Source organism: Loxodonta africana, chromosome 10 (genome assembly GCF_030014295.1).
Source record: "Loxodonta africana isolate mLoxAfr1 chromosome 10, mLoxAfr1.hap2, whole genome shotgun sequence".
NCBI classification, from domain to species: Eukaryota; Metazoa; Chordata; class Mammalia; order Proboscidea; family Elephantidae; genus Loxodonta; species Loxodonta africana.
This window is the reverse complement of record NC_087351.1, coordinates 110,765,480-110,778,566: the sequence shown is the minus strand read 5'-3', so window position 1 is coordinate 110,778,566 and position 13,087 is coordinate 110,765,480. Positions and strand designations below refer to the sequence as shown.

At 47.0% G+C, this 13,087-nt stretch overlaps 1 protein-coding gene across 6 annotated transcripts in view; it reads left to right on the top strand.

The window, feature by feature from the left end:
* Window positions 1-13,087, top strand: part of PPP2R5C (protein phosphatase 2 regulatory subunit B'gamma) — a 178,552-nt gene that overhangs the window by 155,009 nt on the left and 10,456 nt on the right. For 3 of the 6 annotated variants that reach the window (XM_064292968.1, XM_010588836.3, XM_064292969.1), the window contains 4 exons: window positions 5,078-5,248; window positions 5,545-5,672; window positions 8,338-8,439; window positions 10,911-10,983. In XM_064292968.1, coding sequence (XP_064149038.1) covers window positions 5,078-5,248; window positions 5,545-5,672; window positions 8,338-8,439; window positions 10,911-10,983 — 474 coding nt within the window. Of the gene's footprint in view, window positions 1-5,077; window positions 5,249-5,544; window positions 5,673-5,878; window positions 5,994-8,054; window positions 8,311-8,337; window positions 8,440-10,910; window positions 11,141-13,087 lie in introns of those variants that run through there. The other 3 variants (XM_064292971.1, XM_064292972.1, XM_064292970.1) reach the window with 3 other exon arrangements.

The following is a 13,087-nucleotide window of genomic DNA, read 5'->3' as shown; positions in this document are numbered from 1 at the left end:
AGCAGTAGCCACACCTCCTGGGCAGCAACCACCCGTCAGTCAGTGGAGATTTGCACGTTGCCAGGATGCTGGACAGGTTTCAGTGGAGCTTCTAGACCAAGATGGACTAGAAAGAAAGGCCCAGAGAGCTGCTTCCGAAAATCAGCCAGTGAAAACCCTATGAATCACGATGGTCTGATCAGCAGCGGGTTGGCATGGCGCAGGATGAGGCGGCAACATTTCATTCCTCTGTGCGTGGGGTCCCCACGAGTTGGGGGCCAACGCGACGGCAGCTATCAACAGCATAAAAGCAGGAAAGGTTACCTGAGTCCTTTCTGCCCTTCGGGGATCTGTTCCAGTTTTCCCGTGAGATTGTAATGTTTACAGTGAAAATACATGAGAGGTTATTAATACTAAATTTTTGAGTTATCTGGCCTCTGATGCCTACTTTGTTTGAAGCTTGTAAGTTTTGTATATGGACACCCCACCACATGTCACGTATGGAATTCCAGTGAGGTCAGGAAGAACGTTTGGTCACACCCCCAGAGGCTGACTCCACCAGCCCTTACAGGGCCCGCCCCCCACTTGTACTCCCCCCAGTGGGGTCTGCAGACACCTCTGCTTTAGCCCTCTGACACCCTGGAGGCCTCCATGCAGTTATGCCAAATCTTACCAGACTTCAGTGCCGAGCACAACCAAGGCGCTGAGTCCAGTTTGGAATGAGGCGTTTGGTTTTTGTCCTCCCTAACTAGACTAAAAAAAAAAATTTTTTTTTTTTTTTTTTAAAGACGTGGGCAAAACCCAAACTCAGTGCCATCGAGTCAGTTCCTACTCATAAAAAAAATAAATATACTCATAGCAACCCTAAAGTCAGAGGAGAGCCACTCCACAGGGTTTCCAAGGAGTGGCTGGTGGGTTCCAACTGCCGACCTTTTGGTTAGCAACCAAGCTCTTAACCACTGTGCCTCCAGGGCTCGGAACATGGTTAGGCAGGAAAAAACATGTATATATGAGATGGCATTAATAATAAAGAAGCCCCTTAGGATTTTTTTTTGTAACATATTATCTTCAGTGGTGATACATCCTGATTCCTGTCTGTAGTCGAAGGTCTTCTTTTATTGGAAAAGGTAATAATGTAAAGAAATTCTAAAATACTTTCTTTCCTCCTCCCACGTCTACTTTAAAAATAAGAGAGGGAAAAAAGAGATGGAAGGAGAGGAAATATACACAGCTTTGTTTTATGATTTTTTGTTATGCTTCTCTCTCCTGTTCCCTTCAGCGGTTTAAAGAATTTACCGAATGCTGCACTGTGCTCACCTTGGCGTCTCTGTCCCGTCCTGGCTGGCTGGCAGAGGCCGATTCTAAATTCCCCTGCTGCACAGGCCCAGTGAATGGTTCTGCCAGCTTTTCTCTTTCATCGTAAAGTACTATGAAAGCTGATAAAGTTTGTAAATGTTTTTAATTCCCACTAATATAGTAAATAATGAGGTTAATATAACTCCAGGAGCGTTGGATCAATTGGCTAAAAGAAGGCAAGAGGCAGTATGCTGGCTTCCTTAGATGCTTACTTCTTAAATGTCAGGTAGAAAACTGTGACTCGGCACCAGCACCAAGAAGCTTTAAAGCCTTACACCCCCGAGATTTCCACCTACAGGCACATCCTTTCTTAGTTTCCTACAGCCCAGTATAGGGTAGGACTGTCTTTGCTGTAAGGAGCCCAGATTGCCCAGTGGTTAAGCACTCAGCTGCTAACCGAAAGGTTGGCAGTTGGAACCCCAGCCAGCAGCTCCACGGCAGAAGGACCTGGCAAGCTGCTTCTGTAAAGACTACACAGCCTAGGAAACCCTATGGGGCAGTTCTACTCTGTCACATGGGGTTGCCGTGAGTCGGAATCAACTCAACAGCACCCAACAACAGCAACAATCTTTGCAACAAAAAGCAGATTTAACTTTCTGTACGTTAAAAATTTTCAGACCCTAGCCTCAGTAAATTCCTCCCGTTGGGATTCATGTATCACGAAAATACAAGGCAATCCTGTCTTACTGCAGCACTGAGTGAGACCTGGTCAGCGGGGAGGTTGGTGTGTAACCCTGGGGAGATGGGCATCATTGAGCCATGCTGGGGGGTGCCCCTGGTGTGCGCGTCTCCGGCCTGTGCCGAGGGGACTCCCAAACCATCGTGGGTCCAAGCTCTGGGAGTGTTTAATGTGTGATCTCTAACAGGCCAAACCATTTGTTGCCCCAGTTTGTAACCTGCAATTAGTATCTTTCATTTGCAAATTGTGCCTGGCACTGGAACACTTCCTTGCACATTTAGCACAAATGTGCAGTGGTCGCAAGAAGAGCCCCCATCCCTTAGCCGACAGAAGTAAAGGAACTTTCCTTTCCCCGCCCTCTTCAGGCTCATCAAGTTCACTACATGGCCCAGCAGGGATTCTGCCTGGTGTGCCAGGCGGGAGAGGGGCGTGAGCCCTAGACAGCCTGGACCCGCTCCCCAGAATCCAGGTCGGAGCCACTGGCCATCTCCCAGGCCTGGCAGTCCTCTGAGTGCCCAAGGACAGCGTAGTGCCTTGAGCTGCACCCAGGAGCAAACAGCCATTGTTCACTCGGATTAGCATTCCCCAAGCACACACCCTCTTCTGCAGAACTCTCTTGCATAGAAAGCCACCGAGATAGTTGGGTATTGATCATAGGTCATCCCAAATAGCATAAAAAGCAAGTTCAGCGAGTCTGATTCTAGAAAGAATACCTTCTTAAGAGAAAATGATTGGCTAAATCAGTTGTGTTCTGTGACTCCCAAGTTAGCGTATTTCTCCTAAGAAAATTCCATCAGATAAATGAAAAGGAATCGTAGATTCCAGAGTGATCTGCGACGTTCTTAACAGGGATTCCAATACATGGAGCATAACAGGGACTCTGATCAATGTTTATTAAATAGTTGTGAGCTAAAAGTAGGAGGGACATCATTACAGGACGCATTTTTAAATAATTCCCATTAAAGGCAGTTATAAATTTTCATGTCAGGCTCTAGCACTAGGACCACTTCCTTTTTCCTGATTTTTGAGCCTTTTATCAAGTGTAATAACAAAAAAAAAAAAAAAAAGGATTATCCAGGCCCCTGAGTACCAAAAGCATCAAAGCACAGTTGTTCTAAGTGGGTATCTTGTACGTGCACGCCACCTCTTTTAACCATGGAATGAGTAGAGTCTGGTCTAACGGGCAGTGAGTCCATGTGGGTGACAAGGTGGGAACAGCCAGTAAGTGATGAGTGCTAGCCACTCTGAGAAGGCCCTACACTGGAGCGATGTCACCACGGTCCTGGTGGCAGCACAGGAGTTGGGACGCTGGTCCCAGAATCTTGCTGTGACTCAGCTAGACAACTGCTTTAAAGTATTAGATTGCAGTTGTACCATTGCATGTGCAAGTATATATTTGTGCGTATAAGGATTTTGTTTTACTACGATCCACAATCAACACTCATGGAAGCAGCAGTCAGGAAATCAAAGGTGTTGTTGCATTGGGCAAACCTGCCACAAGAGACCTCATTAAAGTGTTAAAAAGCAAAGATGTCACTTTGAGGACCAAAGTGAGCCTGACCCAAGCCTTGGTATTTTTGGTTGCCTCATACACATGAGAAAGCTAGACAAAGAATGAAGAAGAATTGATGCATTCGAATTATCACATTGGCAAAGAATATTGACTATACCATGGATTGCCAGAAGAATGAACAAATCTGTCTTGGAAGAAGCACGTACAGCCAGAATACTCCTTAGAAACGAAGATGGCTGAGACTTCATCTCACAAAGTAACGCATTATCAGGAGGAATCAGTCCCTGGAGAAGGACATCATGCTTGGTAAAGTAGAGGGTCAGAGAAAAAGAGGAAGACTCTCCACGAGATGGATTGACACAGTGGCTGCAACAATGGGCTCAAGCATAGCAACGATTGTGAGGATGGCACAGGACTGGGCGGTGTTTCATTCTGTTGTACACAGGGTCGCTATGAGTCTGAACCGACTCGACGGCACCTAACAACAACAATAGGTGCATGTAGCTGTGTATACTTGCTGAAATGCCTTTTTTGGGCTGTTGAACTGTTTTAAACTTAAGATAGCTAATCTCTAGAAATATTCTGTTAATCTGCAGTGAGCCAAATCCTATATTCTGGGTAAACAGGTTTATACTGGTACAATCGTAAGAAATTTGGAAACTACAGGAACATATAGAGAAATTGCCCAGCAGAAACATCTTGTAAGCTGTCTGCTTTGGGCAAGGGTCTGAATTTGCAAGAACCCTGGTTTCCTCGTCCAAAATTAGGATAGAGTGTGTGTGGCAGGGACCTGGCTGCAGCAGACTGGCTGAGTGGAGGGGGGTGTTGTGAGCCAGCACCCCTGCTCCTGTGCCTGCTCAAGCTGCTGCATGTATTTCACTTAATCCTCACAGCAGCCCCTGGAGGTGGCAGTTGTCAAGCCACTTTTGATGAGGGCACTGCTGCTCCCAGGGACTAAGTGACTAGCCCAGTGTCACCCGGAGCACCATTGTGGTGGGAATTAGCAATATCAGCTTACTCCAGTTTTTAATATATTTGTATATATTTTAGCATAATTGAAAACACTGTATATATACACACACGCATGTGTGTGTATGACTGGTCAGTTCATTTGAGAAGGAAGTAGATTACGTGTCTATGCCACAGCCATTCCAGAACTGACCACTTGCACACTAAAGTGCACGTGTGAACACGTACGCTCTGTTTTCTCCATTGGTCTTACTCTCTCTAGACACTTCTAACTGCTTATTTGTTTTGTGGTGTTTTCTTGTTTTAAGGGAATTGATTCTCACTAGAATTAAAATGGTGGCTCATCAGAGAGAATGGGTCATGGAAATTAAAATTTTGGTTCTAAAGAATATAAAATTAGATCTGTTTCTCTAATTACCAAAGAAAAAACCTTGTACTGATTTACTGAAGCGTCACTCCTCCACAAGGAGAAAGCACCGTCTTGTTTGGCTGCTGTATGACGGGGGTGTCTTCGTGAAAAGACAGGCTTCATTCACAGACGTTTTCTGTCAGGAAACTCCTCACGGTGTTTGTTCTTGTAGGTGGTAATGGCACTTCTCAAATACTGGCCAAAGACTCACAGTCCAAAAGAAGTCATGTTTCTCAATGAGTTGGAAGAAATCTTAGACGTGATCGAGCCCTCGGAGTTCGTGAAGATCATGGAGCCTCTCTTCCGGCAGTTAGCCAAGTGTGTGTCCAGCCCACACTTCCAGGTACGGGGCTCGGGGCAGGTAACGAAATGTCCTTACAACGCTCGTTTCAGAAATGATGGGCTCTGATATTTAGCTGGTCATATCCTGCTTCCCGTGTGATTTAATATGCTTTGTTAAGTTGCTGTCTGTCTCTGTTAAAGGCTGTCCAGGGGTGCCGTGTCGAGCATTTCAGTTTGCAGGCGTAACCGTGATTCTGTAGCTCAGTGTAACTCATCACCTGTCTGCAGGCATAGTAGTGAGGCTGTTTGCTGCACATGTCTCAGCGTGACACCAGCAGCCGGCGTCCTGTCTTTCAGGTGGCGGAGCGGGCGCTGTATTACTGGAATAACGAGTATATCATGAGCTTAATCAGTGACAACGCGGCAAAGATCCTGCCCATCATGTTTCCGTCCTTGTACCGCAACTCAAAGACCCACTGGAACAAGTAAGAAAGACCCCTCCAGGCTATCCTCTTATCCAGTAATGGTTAAACGTTGTGTATTTTGCCGATATTGTAGACCAGTTAACACTGACATCCAGATTTTAAGTATCAGTTAAAAGAAATGAAAAGGTTTGATTTCTTTGTGGAATAGATAAAAGTGTAGGTTGTATCTGTGGCCTTATTTCTTTGCCTCCTGACCCTGTTTTAAGCCAACATCGAGGCCAGCTGCTCACCCCACCGTCCCTGCTGGATCCTAGGAGCAGCATCTTCTGCACCCCTTTCAGAGTTCCCCCCAAGGAGTCAAAGGAGGCTGCAAAGCTCACGGTGAGGGGCAGTCCCAGCAGGAGGGCACCATTCACCCCATTTCCAGGGGTCTTTTGGCCCTGCTGACACCACCCCAAAGGAGCCCCTCTGTGAGACCTGGAGCCCCCGCTGCAGTCAGCACCTGGGGACAGAGATGAAGAGCGGTGCTCGCAGGACAGCCTGCAGATCTCAACATCTCCATATTTCTCTCCTCTGTCCTTCTGCCCAGTGAGCCTCAGTCAACTGAGTCACAGAGCGGTGGTCTCCTGAGACCATAATGGAAAGCTCTCCATTTGGGGCCACGTGATCTATGAATACGAATTGGCACTACCCAAAACACTACTGTTGTTGAAATTGGAGGAGCCCTGGTTGCTCAGTGGTTAAAGTGCTAGGCTGCTAACCAAAAGGTCAATGGTTCAAACCCACCAGCTGCTCCATGGAAAAAAAGATGTGACAGTCTGCTTCCATGAAGATTACAGCCTTGGAAACCCTGTGGGGCAGTTCTGCTTTGTCCTGCGGGGTCGCTGAGTCAGAACTGACTTGACAGCAACGGGTTTTTGGTCATTTAAATCGATATGGGTCTCCGAGTTTTGCTTTCTCCGTCCTCCTTCATTTCTTTCCTTTCTACGTGATAATCACTAAGTCAGAATTTCAGAGCAGGAGGAGCAGAGCTATGAGATGGAGTCCTGCCCCTCATTTTACAGACAGGGAAACCAAGGCTGAGAGAACACATAGCCCAGCCTGCAGGCACACAGCTGCTTAGTGACACGTCGGGCGCTAACTGGGTCTCCTGACTCCCCAGACAGTGCTTCTCCTGCAGTGCCGTGCAGACGCTCCACCAGCCCCAAGTCTGGCCTCCATCATTCGCCACTCCTGCGCTCTCGGGGTGCAAGCAGCACCACCTCCCCACAGGGTCAGGCTGCGAAGCAGCAGGCGTACCAGCCTGAGCAGGGGAGGGTGGCCAGCCAGGGGCCAGCAGTGATGAGCACCCTGAGTTCTCTGAGCTTCACCAACCAATGCGGTGAGTGGAAGAACTGTGGACAGAGGGAGGGCACGAGCGCCAAAGCCAGACTCCGGTTTCAATTCCCAGCTCCACTGCCGACTCCTGTCTGAACGAGGCACGTTACTTCTTTCAGCCACGGCTTCCTCATCTGAAAATCCAGAAAGTGACGGCATCCAGCGCATTGTCGTGGTGTGGAGATGAGTTAAGATAACGTTATACCTTAATGTGGTATCACCTCGTGAAGACTAAGATAAAGTTATACACACATACAGTGAAGTCCCTGGCGCAGAACAAGCACTGAGCACATGCTTGCTGTCAGGGCTGTAGTTGTGGGACTGGCGCTGAGTGGTGCTGGGGGCAGCAGTAGAAGAGGAGGGAGTGGCCACAGGAGTCATCATCCATGGAGCAGCAGCACAGCTGTCATAACCAGTTGTCGTCGAGGTGACTCCAACTCATGGCGACCCCACGCGTGTCGAGTACAGCTGGGCTCCATGGGTTTTCAATGGCTGATTCTTCAGAAGTCGATCACCAGGTCTCTCTTCCAGGGCGCCTCTGGGTGAATTCAAACGGCCAACCTTTTGGTTAACAGCTGAGCGCATTGGCCGTTTCCACCACTCAGTGATTCTGTAGTAGCCGTAGGTATTAGTATATCGACTTTTGACAATCTTTGCTTTGTAACATTCGTGTTTTTACTGAGTTCGAGAGGTGATAAAGCCCCCCGGAATTTAACCATGCTGTCTAGTCTAGTATAATGTGAAGGTTAGCGGTGATTAGTGACTGATACTAAATTACTACCCGTTGCAGAGAAAGAAATGTTCTTTTAAGTGTTTTCGGAAGATAATTTCGGTTTTATCATAAAGTGAATTAAAAAGTAGCTGTGCTTTGAGAATTAGGTTTGATTCAGCTGGTTTTAATACAGTAATTTCATTTTTTACCTGCTAAAGCTCTGCTTTGGCATTATTAAAATTAACTTTTCTGCCCTCTGTGAACAAAATTGAAAGGGAACTAACGTTTATAGGAAATAAAACGTTTTTGTTATTGTCCTCTATGTAATTAAGTTTGTCTCAATTATATTCAAGTTTCAACTCAGTTTCCAAGTAAGATGGCTCTTTGCTGCCAGGACGTTAACATTCAATGGCCTGAGGCTCGAGAGCAATTGTGAAGCAGGAGCCTAGAGCTCTGGCCGGCTCCGAGAAGGCAGAGCAACGAGTCCAAGGTGACAGGCTGAGGAAGCGCGCGATGTGTGGGATTCTTGAAATAGCCTGATGCATTTGGAGAGGAAATGTTTGTGGCAGAGTAGGGAAGGGAGAAAGAGTAGGCAAGACCCAGCGTTCGAGTCTCAACATGAAGTTTTGTCTCTAGGACAATACACGGCCTGATCTACAACGCGCTGAAGCTATTCATGGAGATGAACCAAAAACTATTTGACGACTGCACGCAGCAGTTCAAAGCCGAGAAGCTGAAGTAAGTTGCTCCTTTCCAGCAGTACTGTCTGAAGGGCTTTTTGTTTTCATTTTTTCTTAATCCTGAATAGGCCTCTTCCGTGGCTTTGCCCTAAAAAGTTATTCCTCACTTTAAAGCAAAACTAGCCCTCTCATACTTGGAAAGCACATTGAAACTTGGTTGTGATAACTCATTTTCCAAGAACGCTGGTTTAAAGTTAGGGATTCTCCCCGCTACACTACCAGTTGTAGTCAGGATAGCACGTTCGTAGTCCAGAACTGAGCGTTTGGGATGTCTGCTTTTCTTGTGCATGCTAGGGGCCTGCAGTGTGTGCTCGTTTTTTCATGTTTGTGAGGCAGGAATGTCATTCTATCCTGTAAGGCTCATGTGAGGGAGCAACAGCCTTCTCCCACAGCTTTACCGCTCTGGTATAACAACCTGTGTAAATGTAGGGCATCTCCGGAATCGAGGCTGGGTCCTTTGAAAAGCAGGCCCTGCTCCCCTGCCCTCGAGCACCTCAGAGCCCAGCATCTGCCAGTGCAGGCCCAGCTGACACCATGGCCCGTCCCCAGGCTGTGCTAGTCACTGTGAGAGCCATTCACATCTGCAGAGTGTGGGCTGTGCTGGTCACAGGGTGACCCATTCACATCTCCAGAATGTGGGCTGTGCTGGTCACCACGTGAGCCATTCCCGTCTGTAGAGCGTGGGCCGTGCTGGTCACCACACGAGCCATTCACATCTACAGAGTGTGGGCCGTGCCGGTCACCACACAAGCCATTCACTTCTGTGGAACGTGGGCCGTGCTGGTCACCACGCGAGCCATTCACGTCTGCAGAGTGTGGGCCGTGCCGGTCACCACGCGAGCCATTCACGTCTGTGGAGTGTGGGCTGTGCTGGTCACCACGCGAGCCATTCACGTCTGCAGAGCGTGGGCCGTGCCAGTCACCACGCGAGCCATTCACGTCTGTGGAATGTGGGCCGTGCCGGTCACCACGCGAGCCATTCACGTCTGCAGAGCATGGGCCGTGCCGGTCACCACGCGAGCCATTCACGTCTGTGAAATGTGGGCCGTGCTGGTCACCACACGAGCCATTCACGTCTGCAGAGTGTGGGCCGTGCCGGTCACCACACGAGCCATTCACGTCTGCGGAATGTGGGCCGTGCTGGTCACCACGTGAGCCATTCACGTCTGCAGAGTGTGGGCCGTGCCGGTCACCACACGAGCCATTCACGTCTGTGGAATGTGGGCCGTGCTGGTCACCACACGAGCCATTCACGTCTGCCGAGTGTGGGCCGTGCCGATCACCACGTGAGCCATTCACATCTGCAGAGTGTGGGCCATGCCGGTCACCACGCGAATCATTCACGTCTGCAGAGTGTGGGCTGTGCTGGTCACTGTGCGAGCCACTCATATCTGCAGAGTTTGGGCTGTTGGCAGATTCTATTTTTTGTCCCTTGAAACTAGCTGAGATAAACTTTGAATTGATGTAATTCAAAATACAGTATATTTATACATATTTCTATTTTAGAGAGAGAGAAAGCGCCCTGGGGGCACAGTGGTTTAGCACTTGGATGTTAACTGAAAGGTTTGAAAGGCTGGCAGTTCAAACCCACCAGCCACTCTGCAGGAGAAAGATGTGGCAGTCTGCTTCCGTAAAGATTACAACCTTGGAAACCCTATGGGACAGTTCTACCCTATCTTATGGGGTCACTATGAGTCTGTCTGTAGTGTTGCTATGAGTTGGAATCAACTCTGTGGCACATAACAACTGTATATACACAAGGAGCCCTGGTGGTGCAATGGTTAAGAGCTTGGCTTGGCTACTAACTGAAAGGTTGATTGTTCAAACCCATCGACTGCTCCACAGCACTGATGACCTGGCTGTCTACTTCAGTAAAGATTACACAGCCTAGGATACCCTGTGGGGGCAGTTCTGCTATATCGCATGGGGCCAATATGAGTTGGAATTGACTCGACAGCACACAACAGCAGTGTATATTTGTGTATATATAAAACTAGCTGTCATTTATTCCTGCTTACCTATGTGCCTAGACTCACTGTTTCAGGTTTCTGGCAATACAACAGTGACTAAAACAACCTCTTTTACACTGTGGTATCTTCCGTGGCTGTGTAAGCTTCTCGTCAAAATTGTATGGGTTCTGTGAAGAAGCAACTAAACGAGGGACAGGCGGAGACATAAGATTTACTTGTACAAATATTTTTAAGAATTTCAATTCCTAGACATGTTAACATTTTAGCTTATTTGCTTTCTTAACTCTCTCCCTCTAAATCCCTGTTGCTTTCTTAGTGTTGTTTTTCCCGGTACACACACGGTGACCACCACTGTGGAGTGTGTATGTGGCTGAGACCAGAAAGTGTCAAAGGAAAAGTAGACAATTGTGTTGTTGGGCATGTCAGTGTTTTTTCCCCTTAACGTTTTCTTGAATGTGATTCGTCTCTCTAATACAAATGACACTTTACTATTTTTCAGAGAGAAGCTAAAAATGAAAGAACGAGAAGAAGCATGGGTTAAAATAGAAAATCTAGCCAAAGCGAACCCCCAGGTACTAAAAAAGAGAGTGACATGAAAACGTGCGGGGGATTACTGGAATGTTTTTATGACATAGGAGCATGGCGTCATCCCGGGAGGGAAGGGAACTCGATTTCACTAACATTGTATATGAAATTGTCTGCAATAAAAAATACTTTTCAACTTTGTAATCCTCCTCTCGTACAAGTACTTCTTTTTGCCCCACCAAAAGTTTTTACCACAGAATTGATGTATTTTTTTCCTCTGCTTTTTGAATAAGATGCAAATCTTAGGAATATACTGTGGTAGAAAGAAAACCAGGATATCACCTCTGTCTGAGGCCAGGATTGTAATTTGGCTTCTCTTGCAAATGTCAAAAAGATGCTGTCCTTCAAACGGTATTTGCCTTTCTTTTACATGTCAAACTTATTCTAAAGGAAAGGAGATGAGATTTGAGATAGAGCAGGAGTGAAGTGGACGTTCTCTCCTGAGGTTGGGTTTCTGTGGGCTCAGTCTTTGTCGTTGTTAGAAATTACCTGAATTTTGCCACGTGCACGACTAATCCTTTTCTCCACCGGCCAGGGGGCGGGGGGGTCCCAATGTGCTCTAGCAAGTTGGTGCAAATGCTCACATCTCTGGAGCTGCCAGCAATTAAAGCCATTTCCTAAGTAGTGTGAACCGTCAGGTTGGCCCAGGGCTGCGTGTTTTGGGCTGATTTGTGAGTTGTGGTCTTTGGTTTTCTGTACACTTGTTTAAATGATTGGGCTTTGGAGTGCTGTCGTTGCCAACATTTCTTCGTGCTCTGTGTGCCTGTCCGATTATAACAACGCCGCTTAATGAAACTCACTTGTCTGAACCTTTGCCACACAAAGGACTCTCATGCTTTCCTCAGCTCACCAGAAAAGAAAATAGTTTACCGTCTGTGGAGGACCACTGACGTCACTCTCAAACCCTAAGAGATTCAGTAAGGCAAACTAGGTTATAAAGTATCTTTCTTTTGGTGAGGGGTGTGTGTAAATAATCATTATCTAAGTTGGTGTGTAGTTTTTTTAATCCCTCCAAAGTTTAAGGGAAAGTGATACATGAAGTTAAAACTATTTTACCTATGTAATAGCTTGTTGATTTGTATTCCTTTTGATACACTGAAATCAAAAGACAAACCAATTAAATGACGTTCTTAATTTTCTATCCTTGATGCCGCCTGAAACAAGTAGCCCCCATTGGTCTAACGGTACGGATCCAAGCCCTCACGTAGAAATGCCGTTGGAAGATTGCTGCCTGAAGCCATGTAGTGCTTAATCGAGGTAGATAGCTATAGTTGATCTACTTTAGAGAATAGAATTTATGTTGAGAACGAGGTTAAAGTACTGATGGTTGCTTTGAAACATAGCGATGCCATCGGTCTGGGGCACAATTGGGTGGTCTGGCCCCGCCGGCGTTGCCAAGTGTCCGGAAGATCCCTGGGCAGGGCCATGCAGGAGACATCCCAGGCAGGAGCTCCAGGACCAGCTGCCCACATGTCAGAACCAACACCCTGAAAATCATACACAACGTCATATTCATTTTACCTAGAATGTAGGAATAACCCAGTGAAAACCTTAGGTAAGACGTTCGCATTACAGGCTCAGGAGCTGGTTGGTTGCACTAACAAGCGGGGCCCGCTTTTCCTACTGTGCCAGTGTTGCATCTGATATATACAGATACGTAAATATATATCCTCTCTCCGCCCTTTTCGGAACTTGAGTTTTCTTATGTTTTTTAATTCCTTTTGGTTACTCTCTTTAAAAATGTCTCTGTGAATTCCATCAATGTCATGGTCTTCACCTGCCTCACATCTTTGCGTGGAGCTGGTGAGAACGCTTGTGAAGCTGTGATCTTTGTATCCTCCCAACCGCTCGTCTCTCCTGTGACTTACCCTGCAAGTCCTGTCCGCATGCCCCCTGCTGCCCAGCGTGGTGCTGCTCATGTGGAAAATACTTCATGGCCTACTCTCGCAGAGCTAGAAGTTAGGGCCTCAGCCTGGCTTTTCATTCTCTTGAGAGAAAAAGTTTCTATTCTTTCCTCACTGCTTGCCGTTTATTTAAAAAAGTAAAACCTTTTGTAGACAATACAGTTTGTTTCTTATTTATGTAAAGAAA